The sequence below is a fragment of the Anolis sagrei genome, chromosome 3 (genome assembly GCF_037176765.1).
Source record: "Anolis sagrei isolate rAnoSag1 chromosome 3, rAnoSag1.mat, whole genome shotgun sequence".
Taxonomy (NCBI): Eukaryota; Metazoa; Chordata; class Lepidosauria; order Squamata; family Dactyloidae; genus Anolis; species Anolis sagrei.
The window spans coordinates 264,483,540-264,504,740 of record NC_090023.1 but is presented as its reverse complement, the minus strand read 5'-3'; the positions used below and the strand labels follow the sequence as shown (position 1 = coordinate 264,504,740).

General features: G+C 43.2%; 1 protein-coding gene across 1 annotated transcript in view; it reads left to right on the top strand.

The window, feature by feature from the left end:
- Positions 1-21,201, top strand: part of LOC132769829 (matrix metalloproteinase-23-like) — a 28,382-nt gene that overhangs the window by 5,612 nt on the left and 1,569 nt on the right. The window contains exons 4-7 of the mRNA XM_060766761.2: positions 3,973-4,140; positions 5,818-5,982; positions 7,650-7,760; positions 21,044-21,182. Of these exons, the coding sequence (XP_060622744.2) occupies positions 3,973-4,140; positions 5,818-5,982; positions 7,650-7,760; positions 21,044-21,182 (583 nt within the window). The remainder of the gene's footprint in view (positions 1-3,972; positions 4,141-5,817; positions 5,983-7,649; positions 7,761-21,043; positions 21,183-21,201) is intronic.

The following is a 21,201-nucleotide window of genomic DNA, read 5'->3' as shown; positions in this document are numbered from 1 at the left end:
GCGTTTGTGGAAAACATACAAGCAGACCTAAAATGTAAAGTGCTTTGGAGGACAAAGTGCTATGGGGACATTATTCTGGGAAGGCACGCTGGAACAACCACGTCTTCAAACTCCTCCTAAAGACTGCCAGGGTTGGGGCCCGCCTGATGTCCTTAGGGAGTGAGTTCCAGAGTCGAGGGGCCACCACTGAAAAGGCCCTTTCTATATATATATATATAGAAACGGCCCTGGACTAGGACTATGGATTGCATTGTTTTATACTGAATTAATATGCATTAATTTTAAGTGTAATTTTAAATTTAATTCAAATGTTATTGGAATATAATTGCCTATATGTAAGCCGCCTTGAGTCCTCTTTGGGGTAGAGAAAGACAGGGTATAACTAGCATAAATAAATAATAAAATTAAAATAATGATTAAAAGTAAAAGACAGGCCTGTTTTGGTGATTCATTTTATAGGTTGCACACGTTAAGTTAGGAATTACTATTTGGATATGGAGCCAGCCTGGACAGTTTTGCAGGTGTCCTTCCATAAAGTGAGCTCCAGAGTCCAAGGCCCACAATTATAGCACTGCAATTCTTTAATTCTCAGAGCAAGAAGTAGTATAATAAATAAGAGAAGAAACCTGGGAAGTCCCACTTAGAGCTTGAAAAAGTTACTATTCTTGTTAACGTTATTTGTACTCCACCTTTCTCTCCAAGCTGGGACTTATAGTTTCATAAGGGCATTTGCATAGTCTACTAGAGAGCTTTAGTGCCTCACCAAAGTACAAATCACAGGTTTCCACAGGATGCAATTATGAAGTAAAGGTAAAAGTAAAGGTTTCCCCTAACATTAAGTCCAGTCATGTCTGACTCTGGGGTGTGGTGCTCATCTCCATTTCTCAGCTGAAGAGACAGCGTTGTCCGTAGACACCTCCAAGGTCATGTGGCTGGCATGACTACATGGAGCACCGTTACCTTCCTGCTGGAGCAGTACCTATTGATCTACTCACATTTGCATGTTTTTGAACTGCTAGGTTGACAGAAGCTGGGGCGAACAGCAGGAGCTCATAGTGTTAAAATTGTGGTGGAATGAAAGAGATCTAGAACTTTCTATAGTCCCATTCCCAATAACAACAACACAACAACAACAACAACACTTTGTTTATATTCCACCCTTCTCACCCCAAAGGGGAGTCAGGGCGGATGACAGTACACATACACAGCCAACATTCAATGCCGCTTTGTATAGACAATATACAGATAGAACAGAAGGAGGTGGTTTGTTTTGACTCAGTGTCCACCTGTTTTGGGTGCCATGGAAGGTTGGGCTCAAGTCCAGGGGGTGCAGTTGCACTATTCTCTATGATGAAGAGCCATCAGGACTTTCTCCTTCCTTTTGTCACCTAGCATTTTCTGATCTTCTTTCTTTATGGCGTCGTAAAACACCTCTCCTGCTTTTAGTGGTACCTAATTTCTCTAATCACAGCTAAAGCTGTTTTTGAATTGCTTAGGTAAACAGTGAGCTAGGCTGACAGTTGGCTGCTCATGTCAACCGGGGGCTTCGAACTTGCAACCTTTTGGTTGATAGATCTTATAATTGCTGATGATTTACCAGTTGTGCTAAGCCTCTGGCCCAAGCTAGGAAACGGAAAAGTTATAACCCATGAAAGGAATTTCTCCAAGCTCTTTTTGGTTGTTTCTGATGTTAAGACACCAAAGGGCCTGAAATAATCAGAAGTGACTCCTGTGAGAACCAGAAGGGCAATAGAAGTGCGGGTCTTCTTGCTCTGTAGCCCAATGTTTGCTTTATTACTGTCTGATTCAAAAGAACTTGAACTTCTAACACAATCCCAAGAAGCCAAGAAAGGTCTTTCGCTGGCAGATTTATTCCATCTGGTCTGGCTGGAAAGAATTCAAAGAAGCTCGACAAAGATGAAGAAGGCGGAAGAGGGAATGCAAGACACATGGAAAGAGAGAGGCAGGAGATTTGACAGGGAGAGAAAATGGTTGGGATGGTTTCTATTAAAACCCAGGAATTGCCGTGTGGCTGTGACTCAGAAGTGTCTTGGGTTTCTGAAGGTGGAGTTGGCAATTAAATAGATGGCTTTGATTGTATATTTCTCGATGGCAAGAGTTTGGATTGGATGGATCTTGCGGTCTCTTCCAACTGCATATTTTCCACTGTGATTCGAAGTTACCAGATTTCATTTCAGGGAAACTGCTATGTGACTCGATTCCATCTAACACTGATGGATTCAAAGATTTCCTCAGAGCTTTTATGGTGAATCTAGATACCTGAGCTGAAGGGTAACATTTATAAGTGCATTGTATTCCAATTGTTCTGCCTTTCCGCCTCTTCTACACTGCACAACTATATGACCACATGTGGAATCATGAGTTTCATAGTTTATGGAGATACTGGAGCACTCTGGCTGAAAATTCAAAATGTCTCACAAAAGTAGAAAGCCCAAAATTTCATAATGTAGAGCAGGCATGGGCAAACTTTGGCCCTCCAGGTGTTTTGGGCTTTAACTCCCACAATTCCTAACAGCCAAGTCTAAAACACCTGGAGGGCCCAAGTTTGCCCATGCCTGATGTAGAGTGTCATAAAAATGTAATATAGTCCTTCATGTTGTAATAGAGTTCCTCATGTTGTGGTGACCCCCAACCACAACATGATTTTTGTTCCTACTTCCTAACTGTAATTTTGCTACTGTTATGAATCGTAATGTGAGCAGGGTGCTGTTAGCCCCAGCTTCTGCCAACGTAGCAGTTCAAAAACATGCAAATGTGAGTAGATCAATAGGTACCACTCCAGCGGGAAGGTAATGGCATTCCATGCCGTCATGCTGGCCACATGACCTTGGAGGTGTCTACGGACAGTGCAGGGTCTTCGGCTTAGAAATGGAGATGAGCACCAACCCCTAGCTTGTCAATTTTGTAGATTTTCTGGTTTTTCTCTATCTTCTCTACACATGAGCTGGGAGCAAACTGTGGAACAATTGGTTTGATGTCCCACATACATACTGTGTTGTCACGCTCTGGGCCTGTGAAAGAGTCTGTAGACAGGACGTGTTTTCTGAATGCCCAAAGGGACGCCGGGGGTGCCTCGGCTGAGAGGCATTTCGGATTTCCCCACACAAAGTTCTTTTAAAGACTTAGAAAGTTCAACAAAGTTTTTATTGTTGCTTAAATCTTCAATAAATCAAACAAATACTTCAAGGCTTTGAATCAACTGGTGGCTTGCTTAAATCTTGTCCACAAGGGACAGGCAACTTTCTTCATAAACTGTTTCTTCCTTCTACAAGGGAAATCCTTGACCCCTCCCTGGGCAATCTGGCTTAAACTCTACTGGCATGGGCCCCTACACCCGGTCCAAATTGCTTTATGACTGCCGTGAGTGGTCCTTACCAAACAGAGTCCTTTAGTAGATTTCCAAGAGGAAAGAAGGCTTTCAATTCCCAGCGAAGGCTGGCTGTAGATTTGTGGAACTAAATTCCCCAACAAAGGCTATGCTGTAGTTATCTGTAGAGCTGTGGGACTGGATCCCTCCAGCAAAGCTGTAAAAGAAGAAGCTTTCTACAGGTGGAACTGATTCACGACCTGTATGAAAGGCTTCTCTGTGTGAACTGAACTAGAGGTCCCCCTTTTCCCTCCTTAACCCAGAAAAAGGGGCGGAACTAAAGAACATAATGATAATTGATGGGTCATTGGCCCTATGATTGCAAACCAAGAGAAGCCACTTTATTGCAAAATGCATGGAACTTTGGAATACATGCAAACACTCAATAGAAAGGAAAATAAGTTGGAGCTCCTGGTACAGCCGTACCAGCACACATACACACCTGTGATTCATTGAATGGCCTTACCTCTCCTTTCTGCTTAATAGAATTGTTAAGCCAGATTAGAGAAACGTTGCATACTGCTGATGGAAGACATTACTAGCAATACTAAAGCCCTCTCTTGTCTTCTTTCTGCTTTTGGCAGGTTTCTACACCTTCAACCACACCGACTGCTGGTTCTCTCCCTTGCATCCTTGCTTTGATGGGCTCAACGGGGAGCTGGCTCATGCCTTCCTCCCTCCCCGTGGTGAGATCCACTTCGATAACCATGAATTTTGGATATTTGGACGCTCTCGCTTCAGCTGGAAGCAAGGTGCCGCTTCCTTGACAGTGTCGACTCATTTGGCCTACTATTATACTTTTTCTATTCCTACCTCATTCAGGGTTTTATCATTTTACCCCGTCCATTTGGCCTGCCCCTTGTATTCGATTTTATATTATGTCAATTTGCTTTATTTATTTTATTTTGCTACTGTATGTATTTTATTCTGATATATTTTTTTCTGCATTTTGTATTTTATTTTGCTGTATTGTATCTTTGGGCTTGGCTTCATGTTAGCCGCCGCGAGTCCCCTTCGGGGAGATGGTGGCAGGGTATAAGTAAAGATTATTATTATTATTACAAGAAAGGGTGTGGAATAAGCACCCATTGCAATTATGGCATGTGAATGACACTACCTGTTTGCCATAAGAATGTGCCATGATGATATCCAGTGTCATCATTTGTTCTCTGCTCTTCTTGATGTGTTCGAAATGGTTTTCTGATTTCTAGAACCCCCTAGGGCAGTGTTTCTCAACCTTCCTAATGCCGTGACCCCTTAATGCAGTTCCTCATCTTGTGGTGACCCCTAACCATAACATTATTTTTGTTGCTACTTCAAAACTGTAATTTTGCTCCTGTTCTGAATCATAATGTAAATATCTGATATGCAGGATGCATTTTCATTCACTGGACCAAATTTGGCGCAAATAGCTAATACGTCCAAATTTGTATACTGGTGGGGTTGGAGAGGATTGGTTTTATCATTTGGGAGTTGTAGTTGCTGGGATTTATAGTTCACCTACAATCAAGAGCATTCTGAACTCCACCAACGATGGAGTTGAACGAACTTGGCACAAAGAACTCCCATGACCAACAGAAAATACAACAGTGGGCATTGACCTTGATTTTTGGAGTTGTAGTTCACCTACATCCAGAGAGCACTGTGAACTCAAACAATTATGGATCTGGAACAAACTTAGCACGCATACTCTATATACCCAAATGTGAACACTGGTGGAGTTTGGTGAAAATAGACCTTGACATTTGGTAGTTGTAGTTTCTGGGATTTATAGTTCACCTACAATCCAAGAGTATTTTGAACTCCACAAATGATAGAATGGGGCCAAACGTCACACACAGAACTCCCATGGCCAACAGAAAATACTGGAAGGGTTTGGTGGGCAATGACCTTGATTTTTGGAGTTGTAGTTCACTTACATCCAGAGAGCACTGTGGACTCAAACGATGATCTGAATCAAATTTGGTACAAATACTCAATATGCTCAAATGTGAGCACTGCTGGAGTTTGCGGAAAATAGACCTTGACATTTGGGAGTTGTAGTTGCTGGGATTTATAGTTCACCAACAATCCAAGAGCATTTTGAACCTCACCAACGATAGAACGGGGCCAAACTTCCCACACAGAACCCCCATGACCAACAGAAAATACAGTGTTTTCTGGTGGTCTTTGGCGACCTCTCTGACACCCCTCTTGTAACCCCCCCCCCCCCCCCCCGGGATCCCAACTTCCAGGTTGAGAAACACTGCCCTAGGAATCTCTGGAATATTTTCGGATTGTAACTCCCAGCATTCCTCACTTCTAGCAATGCTGGTGAGGGTTGCTGCGAGTGGTTGTCCACTCTAGAACTAATGAATGTTGTGTGATGGCAGTGAGGATGTTCTATTCCTCTTCCTCTTCTTTTGTTCATTGCTTCCTCTTTTTGTCAGGTGTCTGGCTAAATGACTTGGTCCAGGTAGCAGCTCACGAGATTGGCCACGCTTTGGGCCTGTGGCACTCCCGGGACGTCCGAGCCCTGATGCATCCCAATGCCACCTACAGCAGGACATGGCAGATTGGCCAGGATGATGTTTGGGCCATCCAGCGCCTGTATGGTGAGTGGCACACCTGGCAGGACAACACCTGGTGCCAGGGGGCATTTGGCTTCAACATAGGAGTGTCCCCAGTTGTAGAGATGAGCTTTATCTTGTGTAGATTGTGATCTCCTTCTCCATGGGTACAACTGCATCCAACCCAAAGAGAGGAAGTTAATATATGGTTTGAATCAAGGGTGGGCAAAAGCCTTGGGGCCAAGAATCCACTGTGAAAATTGGAAGTGGGTGGGAGGAAAAATCATAGATTTGGAAAGGGACCTACAGTAAATCTTATCTCTTCTATATTGCATACCTGTAAAATTGCATACCTGTAAAATTAATGGAGCCCCCAGTGGCACAATGGGTTAAAAATGGCTCCTTTGTGAAAGCAGGACTGCTGACTGAAAAGTCACTGGTTCAAATCTGGGGGGTGGGGTGAGCTCCCATCTGTCAGCTCTAGCACCTCATCTGGGGACAAAAGAGAAGACTCCCACAGGATGGTAAACATCAAACATCTGGGCGTCCCCTGGGCAATGTCCTTGCAGATGGCAAATTCTCTCACACCAGAAGCGACTTGCAGTTTCTCAGGTTGCTCCTGACACACACAAAACCCCCTATTAAATTTGGATTTTGGAAATAAATGAATGCTATTTCTTCTGTATCGCATACATGCAAAAATCTGAGCTTGCAAAACTATGGCAACACTTTGCACACATAGCTCCAAATTAGAACCCACTTTTTGCTTGATGTTCAGGCAGTGCTTCTTGTAAGTCAGAGCACGGTCCAGAGTGACTCCCAGGTATTTGGGTGCACTGCAATGCTCCAGTGGGATTCCTTCCCAGGTCATCCTCAGAGCTTGGGATGCTTGTCTGTTCTTAAGGTGAAAAGAACATGTCTGTGTTTTAGATAGATTAGGAATCAGCTGGTTTTCCCTGTAATAGGCAATAAGAGCACCTAGAGCTTTGGAGAGCTTCTGTTCAACCATTTCAAAGCTCCCTCCTTGGGCGGTCATGACACATTCGTCAGAATAGAATCATAGAACCATAGAATCGAAGAGTTGGAAGAGACCTCATGGGTCATCCAGTCCAACCCCCTGCCAAGAAGCAGGAATATTGCATTCAAATCACCCCTGACAGATGGCCATCCAGCCTCTGTTTAAAAGCTTTCAAAGAAGGCGCCTCCACCACACTCCGGGGCAGAGAGTTCCACTGCTGAACAGCTCTCACAGTCAGGAAGTTCTTCCTCATGTTCAGATGGAATCGCCTTTCTTGTAGTTTGAAGCCATTGTCTCATTGTGTCCTAGTCTCCAGGGAAGCAGAAAACAAGCTTGCTCCCTCCTCCCTGTGGCTTCCTCTCACATATTTATACATGGCTATCATGTCTCCTCTCAGCCTTCTCTTCTTCAGGCTAAACATGCCCAGCTCCTTAAGCCGCTCCTCATATGGCTTGTTCTCCAGACCCTTGATCATTTTAGGATTATCCAGAGAGTTTCCAGAGTTGTTAGTCTTTGACTGATTCCCTCTAGAGAAATGTGGACCTCCACGGAGAAAAGGTTCCCCACTCTTGTGGTATCTGATCTTTCTTTCCTTTCTGAAGCCAGGCTTTTATCCCCTTAGATAGCAAAGACATGGGGCTGATGGACGGGCACTTGATCTAGCTGCTTTCATCTCTCTTATCTCAATCTGCAGGTTGCGTCGATGAGAAGAAGCAATGCCGGCCCTGGGCCCAGCAGGGTTTCTGCACACGCCGGAGGGCCTTCATGAAGAAGCACTGCCCCAGGATCTGCAACGCCTGTTTTGGTGAGTCTGGGGCTCCTAATGATAGCCTCTCAAGCTAGAAGTAGAATGCACCATCAGCTCGTTGGGTTTCTTCCCAGACTAAGGGAGAAGGAGGCTATCCTCATCTTTCGTAGTTGACCCGTTGAGTTGCTATATATAACGAGTAGGGGGATTCTTATACGGGGGAAATAAAAAATAATCCCCAAAAACAAAAGGCTGTGATAGAAAGCTGGCACTTTCTTCCTGGCCAAAAACCCCTTTTTGAAAGCGCACTGGCATCCACCCACTTAGAAGTGCTGATAAGCCCTTGGTTTATTTGAGGTAACGTATGAAAGAGTGTGATGGTATTAACCCTCAAACTTGTGTATCTGAGGTACCCTTTTAAATATAGTTCTTTAAATCAAATGCTGCCACCATTTAGTTCTTGTTTTCTGCTTAAAGCTGCTTTTGAAACTTTAAGCACAGAGGCACACTTGAGTCAGATGTAATGAGAAATAAACAATGAAGTTTATTTATAAGAACATCCATTGGACCATTTGAAGTTTTCAAACAGTCTTCAAAGGAAACCCCACGTTGTGTTGCAGTAGTCTAATAGTCACCACAAGTACCTGCACTTACTATTTGAAATAACCAGGGCCACAAGAGAGGAAGTTTAGCAGAAACTCAAAGAGACTCACCTGAATTTCCAAGAGCCCCCTCTCTCATGGTTGAGTGTCACGGAAGTTGGATGTTACCCGGTGGAGCCACTGTCAATGCTGTAGAACGGTTTTAGATCAGACCCATCAATTATTTCACGTACCCCCTGCCCAAATATTTTGAATTCCAATGGGATTTTTCCACTCTAGAATGTACATTTATTAACAGCTTTTTAGCAAACATGAAAAACACATTTAGGTTTGAAGAGCAAACATGGGTGTAGACTTTCCGGACTGATTGGTAGATTTTTGTCTATTTAAAAAATGCATGCCTTTAAAAATTGACATGCCTTTGTGATAATGTTATTCCTAGAATAACAAACCCTTAGCATTATGTCGCCCCCCCCCCCCAAGAAAAGCACTTTATATCGATTTAGGACTGCTTGTATGTCTCTATCAACGCCCCACCTCCTGTATCTTGTTCATGCCTAGCATTATTTTTTTAACTTTAATTACATTTGGCCCAGCCATAGATTTTAAATGTGCACTGTATTCTGTTTAATGTTTATGCTTTTTGTGTATAAGATTTATTTTAATTTATTGTCGATGGCTTTCATGGCTGGAATCACTAGGTTCTTGTGGGTTTTTTCAGGCTATATGGCCATGTTCTAGAGGCATTTTCTCCTGACGTTTCGCCTGCATCTATGGCAAGCATCCTCAGAGGTAGTGAGGTCTGTGGGAATTAGGAAATGGGTTTATATATCTGTGGAATGACCAGGGTGGGACAAAGAGCTCTTCTCTGCTGGAGCTGGGTGTGAATGTTTCAACTGACCACCTTCATTAGCATTTGAAGGCCTGGCTGAGCCTGGGGGAATCTTTTGTTGAGAGGTGTTAAGATGTGCCTGGTTGTTTCCTCTCTGCTGTTTTGCTGTTGTAATTTTAGAGTTTTTTAATACTGGTGTTAAAATTTTAATTGCTTTTTATTTGTTATTGCTTGTATTGCTTATATTGTTGTATTGTGGGCTCGGCCTCATATAAGCCGCACCGAGTCCCATGGGGAGATGGTAGCGGGGTATAAATAAAGTATTATTATTATTATTATTATTATTATTATTATTTAAAATAATCTTTATTAAGTTTTCATATTACATAATAGTTAAAAGAAGGTTTTTGACGGGAAGTGAAGGGAGTTTGAAAATGCCAGTGAGGTAAGTTTGGGTATGGGTAAAGGGGGTAGGAGGCCATAAAGAGGAAGGGTATCAATAGGGGTATAAAAGTAGGGTAATAGTTTAAAAAGAGAGAGATGTAGGTTTTAAAAGAAGAAGACAAAAAAAGAGTTTTTCTCTTCCATGTTGACTTCCAAGATTCTTCGAGGTTGGTCTCATCCTTTTCTTTCTTCCTTCCGTTGCTTTTCGTCTCTTTGTAGTGTTTCCTGGTGGGAAATCTATATTATTTTATTTTTATTTTTATTTTTATTTATTTATTTATTTATTATTTTTGTTTTGTTTTGTTTTTTGGTTTTTTTTTAAAGCTGGATTATAGTTTGTTCTTGATGTACGTTTGGAAAATTATGTTTCTTTATTTGCTTATTTATTTTATTTATTTTGTTTATTTATTTTAAGTATTCATCAAGTATCGTCCAGTCTGTCTCAATCTCGGCAATTCCTTTGCTCCTTTGTAGTAGATAGCTCAGCCTGTCCATATTCCTCACATCCATCAATTTCTTTTTCTACTCTTCTATTTTAGGTGTTTCATTTTTTCTCCATACTTTGGCGTAGCATATCCGCGCTGCTGTTGTGGCGAGAAATATCAATTTATCCATATTTTTTTCCATATTACCTTTTATAATTCCCAGGTTTCAGGGGTATTCGTATTTTCAAAGTTTTTTGCAGTATGGCATGTATTTCCTTCCAATAATCCTTCGCCTTTCTGCACTGCCACCACATGTGGTAGAATGTTCCTTCTATGCTACCGCACTTCCAACATTTTGGATCCAAATTTTTATAACATTTGCTTAATTTATATGGTGTCATATACCACCTAAAAAATAGTTTTGCCCAATTTTCTTGCATATCATGCTTTTAGGTACTTAATTTTTTTCTTCCAGATTTTTTCCCATTCCTCTAATCCTATTGTTCTGCCTATATTTCTAGCCCATTATTATTATTATTATTATTATTATTATTATTATTATTATTTTAACAATTGTAAGTGCTCCACACATATATTTGTTTTATTCAACTTGCAAGTGAAATTGTCAGCATTATCCTGAGTAATTATCCAGGCATCCCTTGGGCAATGTCCTTGCAGACACCCAGGCTGGTAGCCAGGATTTCGTTTCGGGGGGGAGGGGGGCTGATTTTTTTCAGGGGGGTTTTGGGGGGGGGTGAGTTTCGGGGGGGGGGGGCTGAGTCTGAGTGAAAGAGGGTCTACCCTAGCAAATCTTTTGTATCATTACCCCAATACCCCCATGCATATGTGATATATTGATTGAGTATGGTGATCAGATCATGATATGAATAAACATAACAGTTGAAATAATGCACCAGTAAGGCCTTTTCGCGAACCACCATAAGAATTTCGGGGGGTCTGAAGCCCCTCAAGCCCCCCCCCCCCCGGCTACATGCCTGCAGACACCCAATGCTCTCACACTAGAAGCAACTTGCAGTTTCTCAAGTCACTCCTGACACACACACAAATAAATCCTGAGTAATGGTGTACTAGTAGGGAATTAGCACCAGAGGGCACTATTGTTTTGCTGATTAATCTACATTTCCATCCTCCAGTTTATTTGGAATTCAGGCTGGAGAAGTGCCTGTGAACTCTTAGCCCTCCAGATAAGTATTTTGAACTTCAGCTCTCATAATTTCTGTCCATAATCTGGGTGGGGATTCTGAGTGCTGAGATCTAAAACATTTGGAGAACAAGCCCTATGAGGAGCGGCTTAAGGAACTGGGCATGTTTAGCCTGAAGAAGAGAAGGCTGAGAGGAGATATGATAGCCATGTATAAATATGTGAGAGGAAGCCACAGGGAGGAGGGAGCAAGCTTGTTTTCTGCTTCCCTGGAGACTAGGATGCGGAACAATGGCTTCAAATTACAAGAGAGGAGATTCCATCTGAACATGAGGAAGAACTTCCTGACTGTGAGAGCCGTTCAGCAGTGGAACTCTCTGCCCCGGAGTGTGGTGGAGGCTCCTTTTTTGGAAGCTTTTAAGCAGAGGCTGGATGGCCATTTGTCAGGGGTGATTTGAATGCAATATTCCTGCTTCTTGGCAGGGGGCTGGACTGGATGGCCCATGGTTTCTCTTCCAACTCTTTGATTCTATGATTCTATGATTTAGGAACCCCAGCTATGAGAATCATAATTTGGAAAAGCATAGGGAAGCCGATAAAGAAACACAACATACAAACTATCTCCAGACTCACTAAGAAAATCCAGCAAATGCTACGCTCAGCAAAGGACAAGAGGGATCCTCTCACCTCTGCAGGAGTCTACCTTAAACCATGCAGCTGTGGACAAGTCTACAGAGGCATTGCCCAAACACGAATCAAGAAACACGAAAGGCACTGCAGGCTAATCCAACCAGAGAAGTCAGCCATAGCAGAGCACCTGATGAACCAACCTGGACACAACATATTATCTAAGAACACAGAAATGTTGGACCACTCTCACAACCACCATGTCAGGCTACAGAGAGAAGCCATTGATATTGTACACAAGCATTTGGACAATATCAAGAGAAAGGAGGAAACCATAAAAATGATCAAATCTGGCTATCTGTATTTAAAAAACTCTAAAATCAGGACAGTGAATAAAGAGCAACACTCAAAAAAGCAGGGGAATTCCAGACAAGAGTCAATCAGGGCCAGCTAACACTGCCCAGCAAAGGATTCCCCCAGGCAGCAACCAACCAGGCTTTGAAGCTGCAAGGCTATTACATGCTAAGGAGAGTGGAACTGGTTTCCAAATTGGTTTTAATATATATGTTATGTTAATAGTTTATGCTTTTCTTTTATGTTTCACATTATGTGTCTCTTGTATTATTTTGTATATGTGGAAACTGCTCTGAGTCCCCTAGGGGAGATAGAGCGGTATATAAATAAAGTTATTTATTATTATTATTATTAAATTATTATTATTAAATTATTATTATTATTAAATTGTTATTATTATTATTATTATTACATTATTATTATTATTATTATTATTAAATTGTTATATTATTATTATTATTAAATTATTAAATTATTATTATTAAATTATTATTATTATTAAACGGTTCTGGCCCAACTTACCTGTCCGAACGTGTGTCCCATTACGAACCATCGAGGACTCTAAGATCGTCTGGGGAGGCCCTGCTCTTGGTCTCAAGTACGTTTGGCGGGGACGAGAGACAGGGCCTTCTCAGTGGTGGCCCCTCAGCTATGGAACACCCTCCCTAGGGAGATTAGATCTGCTCCCTCCCTCTTAATGTTTCAGAGGCAAGTTAAAACATGGCTGTTCGAGCAAGCGTTTACAAATGCAGAGTAGCTAATATAGAAAAATCGAACAATTTGACAATGGAACTGGAAAATGCTTGATAATAATGAGACGCTAATGATATAGTTTTTATTGCTTTTGTGGTGTTTTATATTGTTTAATGTTTTAATCTGTATTATGTTTTTATATGTACTGATTTGTTGGAAACCTCCTTGAGTCCCCGATTGGTTTCCAACAGACCCCTCAACCTTTGCGGATGCCTTCCATAGATGTGGGTGAAACGTCAGGAGAGAATGCTTCTGGAAAATGGCCATACATACAGCAACCTAATCATAATCTGGTTTTTCAGAAATTTGGCTCCTCTCCCATCCTAGAGTAGAAAAACAGCTTTAAACAAGAAGCCTCCTTAAAGCGTACACCTGCCTGAAGCCAAGCGCCTCTCCCTTAGAGTAACCAAACAGCTTGTTGAGTCTTGCAGATTCCTCCCACCCTTCTCATCTTCTCAGTTAATTCAGGCTTGGGAAAACTTTGGCCCTCCAGGTGTTTTGGACTTCAGCTTCCACAATTTATAACAGCCGGTAGAGAGTTGAAATCCAAAACTTATGAGCAAGAACTACTAGAATAATAGAATTACAGAGTTGGAAGAGACTTCATGGGCCATCCAGTCCAACCCCCTGCCAAGAAGGAGGAATATTGCATTCAAAGCACCCCTGACAGATGGCCACCCAGCCTCTGTTTAAAAGCCTCCAAAGAAGGAGGCTCCACCACACTCCGGGGCAGAGAGTTCCACTGCTGAATGGCTCTCACAGTCAGGAAGTTCTTCCTAATGTTCAGATGGAATCTCCTTTCTTGTAGTTTGAAGCCATTGTTCCATTGCGTCCTAGTCTCCAAGGAAGCAGAAAACAAGATTGCTCCCTCCTCCCTGTGACTTCCTCTCACATAATTATACATGGCTATCATGTCTCCTCTCAGCCTTCTCTTCTTCAGGCTAAACATGCCCAGCTCTTTAAGCTGCTCTTCATAGGGCTTGTTCTCCCGACCCTTGATCATTTTAGTCGCTCTCCTCTGGACACATTCCAGTTTGTCAATATCTCTCTTGAATTGTGGTGCCCAGAATTGGACATAGTATTCCAGGTGTGGTCTAACCAAAGCAGAATAGAGTATGGGTAGCATTACTTCCCTAGATCTAGACACTATGTTCCTCTTGATGCAGGCCAAAATCCCATTGGCTTTTTTTGCCGCCACATCACATTGTTGGCTCATGTTTAAATTGTTGTCCACGAGGATCTTTTTCACACGTACTGCTCTCGAGCCAGGCATTGTCCCCCATTCTGTATCTTTGCATTTCGTTTTTCCTGCCAAAGTGGAGTATCTTGCATTTATCCCTGTTGAACTTCATTTTGTTAGTTTTGGCCCATCTCTCTAATCTGTTAAGATAGTTTTGAATCCTGCTCCTGTCCTCTGGAGTTTTGGCTCTCCCTCCCAATTTGGTGTCATCTGCTAACTTGATGATCCTGCCTTCTAGCCCTTCATCTAAGTCATTAATAAAGATGTTGAACAGGACCGGGCCCAGGATGGAACCCTGCTGATGGCACTCCACTCGTCACTTCTTTCCATGATGAAGAGGAAGCATTGGGGAGAATCTCCCTCTGGGTTCCTCCATTTAACCAATTACAGATCCACCTCACCGTAGTTTTGCCTAGCCCACATTGGACTAGTTTCCTTGCCAGAAGGTCATGGGGGACCTTGTAGAAGGCCTTACTGAAATCCAGGTACGCCACATCCATGGCATTCCCTGCATCTATAGGGTTTTATAGATCAAGACCAGCACTTTGAATTGTGCTCGGACCTGGAACGGCAGCCAGTGGAGCTGACATAGCAGGGGGGTGGTATGCTCCCTGCATGACGCTCCGGTGAGTAGTCATGCAGGGAGCTGGCCCTGATTGTTTCTTATCTGGAACACATCCTGGAAACCTCACAGCAAGCCAGTGTTTCCAGCCGTGAAAGCCAGAACAAGCTCATACTGAAAACTCTGGATTAGGGAGAGGAAGCTGGGAAGTAATAATTTCAGTCAACATTTCAGCCTAAAAGAGGAAGTTTGTGATGGCGCGAGTGGTGCCACCTATGTATAGAACTGTTAGTTGCAAGATGTAAACTGTTGTATCATGCTTAATCCTGCCCCTTTTACCCTGCTTATGTATAGTTGTATGGATTGGTTTCTTATAGCTGTCAATCAGTACTGTTTGGCTCCACCTCTTCCTGCAGGAGGGGAGTGCTTCCTTTCTTTTTCATTCTGCCATCAGAGTTCCTACCATGTGGACGTGAGTAAGAGACTTGACTCTAAAGGACCCTGATTTAAGTTACCTCTTAGCATCAGTTCTGAGGTTTTTAACCCTTGGGACTCATGCTTTATGTCCAGATCATCCTGGACAACATTGAGGAGACCCAAGTGCCTTCAAACTGGTTCTTTTGGCACCAAAGGAAGATCCTGAGTCTTCAAAACATAGGCCATCTGAACTGGGGTTGTGGTTTGCTCCGGCATTCACAGCCATTGAGGAAAGAGGAAACTTGGTGAGGCTTCTCAGCTTCAAACCCCTTGAACCCAGGACTAATTGAGACTGTAACATATATTTTCCTTCACCCCTCTGAAGTTTCCAGCTTACTGCTTTAAGAGATAACTCTTTGTGATCAAGAAAACTTATTCTGAGTTATTTACAGTATTTTGGGTTTTTGAGAGTTCCCTTGGGGGAAAGATGCCACGTCCATCCCTGCTTCATTAAGAATAATAACCCCCAAGCGTGACGGCACAAAGATGAAGTCAAAGCTGATTCAGGTTTTCTGAGGAAGAAGGCAGGGACTTTCTTTGGAATCGCAGAACTTTGTCAAAAGTGAAAGCAAGACAGATCTCTTCCTCAGAATGAAATAGCCGCGGAGTCAGATGAACTGTCTTGATGACTCTGATGTTGTTGATGCCTTCAAGTCATTTCGGAGTTATGCAGAACCTATCACAGGGTTTTCTTGGTAGAGTTTCTTCAGAGGAGTGTTGCCATTGTTTTCCTCTGAGGCTGAAAGAATGTTGCTTGGCTTTCCGTGGCTGAGTAAGGATCCAAACCTTGGTGTACCAGCGTCATCATCTCAAACCACTACGGCATGCGGGCTGTTCCTAACTATGAAGAGTATGGCTGATGCAAACTGTGGCCCAACAAGTTCTGGAAGCCTAGACTTTGCCCAACCTTTATCTTTATATGTGGTTTTGTAGGTTAGGAAAATAGCCCATTAGCTTCTCCAGTTTGTATATTTCACAATCTTCCTCGTGGATACCGCATTATTGAGTTGATGAAGGCTGACCCAAAGAGATTATGGTTGTGTTTTGATTATTGAGCTCGCACGTGCCGCAAAGGTGATCTACTTATTTCTTTAATTTCCGGTTCATTACGTATGGATTGTCAACTGCAGGATGTCATTCTGGTATATATAGGTCTCCTCCTATATGGGGCAAATATGTCAAGAGATTGTGGTATTTATTACTGGGGTTCTCAGTGTGTTTGTTTGTTTTAAATTATGCAAATGATGTTTTTGTTGACCCAGTCAATTTTCTAGCAATGTTTTACCATCATGTGGGAGGTTTCTCTCATATTTATTTGTTGTGTCAGAGCAACCAGTCAATTATATTACATTTCTAACAGAACAAAGCAAACAAACAGTAAAATACAACATTTGTGAGTTTGGTAGCTTATTAAATGTCCTTTGACCAGTAGCTGGCCACTTGGAGTACTTCTGGTCTTGCTGCAAGAAGGTCCTCCCTTGTGCATGTGGTAGGACTCAGGTTGCATAGCAGCAGGTGGTCAGTGGTTTGCTCTTCTCCACACTCGCATGTCGTGGATTCCACTTTGTGGCCCCATTTCTTGAGGTTGACTCTGCATCTTGTGGTGCCAGAGCGCAGTCTGTTCAGTGCCTTCCAAGTTGCCCAGTCTTCTGTGTGCCCAGGGGGGAGTTTCTCATTTGGTATCAGCCATTGGTTGAGGTTCTGGGTTTGAGCCTGCCACTTTTGGACTCTCGCTTGCTGAGGTGTTCCAGCGAGTGTCTCTGTAGATCTTAGAAAACTATTTCTTGATTTAAGTTGTTGACGTGCTGGCTGATACCCAAACAGGGGATGAGCTGGAGACGTCTCGGCCTTGGTCCTTAAACTATGGGCTGCTACTTCCCGGCGGATGTCAGGTGGTGCAATACTGGCTAAACAGTGTAATTTCTCCACTGGTGTAGGGCACAGACAACCCGTGATAATGTGGCATGTCTCATTAAGAGCCACATCCACTGTTTAAGCGTGGTGAGATGTGTTCCACACTGGGCATGCATACACAGCAGCAGAGTAGCACAGCGCAAGGGCAGATGTCTTCACTGTGTCTGGTTGTGATCCCCAGGTTGTGCCAGTCAGCTTTCGTATGATATTGTTTCTAGCACCCACTTTTTGCTTGATGTTCAGGCAGTGCTTCTTGTAGGTAAGAGAACAGTCCAGAGTGACTCCCAGGTATTTGGGTGCACTGCAATGCTCCAGTGGGATTCCTTCCCAGGTGATCCTCAGAGCTCTAGACGCTTGTCTGTTCTTAAGGTGAAAGGCAATGTCTGTGTTTTAGATGGGTTGGGGATCAGCTGGTTTTCCCTGTAATAGGCAGTAAGAGCACCTAGAGCTTCGGAGAGGTTCTGTTCTACCACCTCAAAGCTCCCTGCTTGAGCGGTGATGGCATGATCATCAGCATAGATGAAACTCTCTGTCCTTTCTGGCAGTGGCTGGTCATTTGTGTAGATTTTGAACATGGATGGAGCAAGCACGCTCCCCTGAGGCAGGCTTCTATCATGTTCCTGCATGAGAATCTGGAGCTGATGGATGGGAGCTCAACCTGTTCCCCGGAGGCCCAAGCTGCAATGTTTTATTCTCACCCTCAAGTGGGTTTCCTTTTAATCCCAAGACATAGTAGAACATTTATTTCTGCTTTATTGACTATTCTAAAGCCTTTGACTGTGTGGATCATAATAAATTGTGGCAAATTCTTGGTGGGATGGGCATACCAAATCACCTTATCTCTCTCCTGAGGAATCCGTATAAGGATCAAGTAGCAACAGTCAGAACTGACCATGGAACAATGGACTGGTTCAAGATTGGGAAAGGTGTATGGCAGAGTTATATATTCTCACCCAACCTATTCAACTTGTATGAAGAACACATCATGCGATGTGCGAGGCTTGACAAATGCAAGTCTAGAGTTAAAATTGCTGGAAGAAACATTAACAACATTAGATATGCAGATGATTCTACTTTGATGGCCAAAAGTGAGGAGGAGCTGGGGAGCCTTCTAACTAAGGTGAAAGAAGAAAGTGCAAAAGCTGGGTTGCAGTTAAACATCCAAAAAACTAAGATGAGGGCAACCAGACTGATTGATAACTAGCAAATAGAGGGAGAAAACGTGGAGGCAGGGACAGGGTTTGCATTTCTAGGTGCAAAGCTTAGTGCAGAAGCAGACTGCAGCCAGGAAATCAGAAGACGTATCCTTCTTGGGAGGAGAGCAATGACCAATCTGGATAAAATTGTGAAGGGTAGAGACATCACACTGGCAACAAAGATCCGCATGGTCAAAGGAATCGTATTCCCTATGGTGGTCTGTGGGTGTGAGAGATGGACCATAAGGAAGACTGAGCAAAGAAAGATAGATGCTTTGGAACTGTGGCGCTGGAGGAAAGTTCTGACAGTGCCTTGGACTGCGATAAAATCCAACCAGTGCATCCTCCAGGAAATAAAGCCTGACTGCTCATTGCAGGGAAGGATATTAGAGGCAAAGATGAAGTACTTTGGCCACATCATGAGAAGACAGGAAAGCTTAGAGAAGAGTATGATGCTGGGGAAAATGGAAGGAAAAAGGAAGAGGGGCTGACCAAGGACAAGATGGATGGATGGATGGTATCCTTGAAGTGACTGGCTTGACTTTGAAGGAGCTGGGGGTGGCCACGCTGACAGGGAGCTCTGGCGTGGGCTGGTCCAGGAGGTCACAAAGAGTCAGACGCGACTGAAAGAATAAACAACAACAACTTGCACTACAACTCAAAGTGGGTGGGTTGGGTATTGAAAAAGAAGGAAGACAAAATTTCAGGCTGCCCACCATCAGAGGTTCTGGAGCCCCTGATGGACTGCATTATTTACTCTGTTCAAATATCCAATGCAGTTAACATCAGGCATTGGCAAACTTAGGCCCTCCAGGTAGGCTGTTTGGCCCTCCAGGTAGGTTCTCTGGTAGGCTGTTAGGTATTATGGGAGTTGAAAGTCCAAAACACTTGGAAGGCCAAAGTTTACCCATGCCTGGGCTGTTGGGACTTCCTGGCTAGAGATGGTTAGTGATTTGTAAATCACCACCAACATTTTGTTGTAAGCTGCCTTGATCCCTCTTTGGGGATGAGAAGGACGGGATACTCTAAATAAATAAATAAATAAATCTATATAAATAAAAATGTAATGTTCGTTTGTAGGATTAACGTAACTCAAAAACCACTGGATGGATTGCCGCCAATTTTGGCCACAAGACGCCTACTAACTAACCCAAGGAGTGACCATCACTCAAAAAAATTGATTTTGTCATTTGGGAGTTGTAGTTGCTGGGATTTATAGTTAACCTACAATCAAAGAGCATTCTGAACTCCACCAATGATGGAATTGAACCAAATGTGGCACACAGGACTCCCACGACCAACACGGGCATTGATGGGCATTGACCTTGAGTTTGGGAGTTGTAGTTCACCTACACCCAGAGAGAACTGTGGACTCAAACAAAGATGGATCTGGACCAAACTTGGCACGGATATCCTATATGCCCAAATATGAACACAGATGGCGTTTGGGAGAGAAATAGATCTTGACATTTAGGAGTTGTAGTTACTGGGATTTATAGTTCACCTACAATCAAAGAGCATTCTGAACTCCACCAATGATGGAATCGAACCAAATGTGGCACACAGGACTCCCAGGACCAACACGGGCATTGATGGGCATTGACCTTGAGTTTGGGAGTTGTAGTTCACCTACATCCAGAGAGCACTGTGGACTCAAACAATGATGGATCTGGACCAAACTTGGCACGGATATCCTATATGCCCAAATATAAACACAGATGGAGTTTGGGGGGCGGGGGGGGGGGGGGGCGGAGATAGGATAGATCTTGACATTTAGGAGTTGTAGTCATTGGGATTTATAGTTCACCTACAATCAAAAAGCAATGACAGAATTGGGGAAAACTTCCCACACAGAGCCCCCATGACCAACAGAAAATACTTAAGGTCATCCAGTCCAGTGTATTCAGTGTATTCTAGTGAAAGGAAGAGGGGCCGACCAAGGGGAAGATGGATGGATGGCATCCTTGAAGTGACTGGACTGACCTTGAAGGAGCTGGGGGTGGTGACGGCTGACAGGGAGCTCTGGCGTGGGCTGGTCCATGAGGTCACGAAGAGTCGGAGATGACTGAACGAATGAACAACAACAAACATCCAGTCCAACTCTTTCACCAGGGCAAAAAAATGTCATCAAAGCCCTCCTGACAAAGAGCCATCCAGCCATAGGTATAGATAGATATATATGATTCACCCACACACACAGATACAGTATCCTAGATTTCAAAGGGACCCCTAAAGAAGGACAATAATATCTTGCATGTTCCAGAGTAGGCAAACCAGACAATCTCCACATGAACACTGACAAAGAAACAGCAAGAAATACTGTTTACCCACAATCATAAAGAAATTACATATATTAGAAACCAACACTTTCTAATTACTTCATTTTCCAGACCACCGGACTGGGCCACAGCAACGCCTGGCAGGGGACTGCTAGTAAATAAATAAATAGTTCCCAGTAGCAAACCAACATCCAGTTCAGGTTTTTCAAATACTGAAGTAACTTGCTTGCAACCGTGTATTTTAGTTAATAACATGGCTGGTACATTCTTGAGCAGGAGTGTCTGAAAATTTTTCAAAGATAATTCCACATTATCATGTGCAGTGTTGCTAATGTTGGTTCATTCCCCATTCTGTTTTTGGAGATTAAACGAAATGGACCACAGAATATTGCAAATCATTTGGTTCAAATTGATTTGGGCTCAGGCCTAATATCATCTATTGTCCATATCGATTGATTATCTCTTTCTTACAGAGCACCCTGAGGCTGCCGCGGCCCCTTCTGTGTCTCCACCAGTCCGCCCTCCTCGTGAACACATCAGATACATCTCTAAAGGCAAGGTCATGACTTTCCGTTGTGGGCTGAACTCTTCCAGACCCCAGGTGAAAGTCAGGTGAGAATCTCCAGCAGCT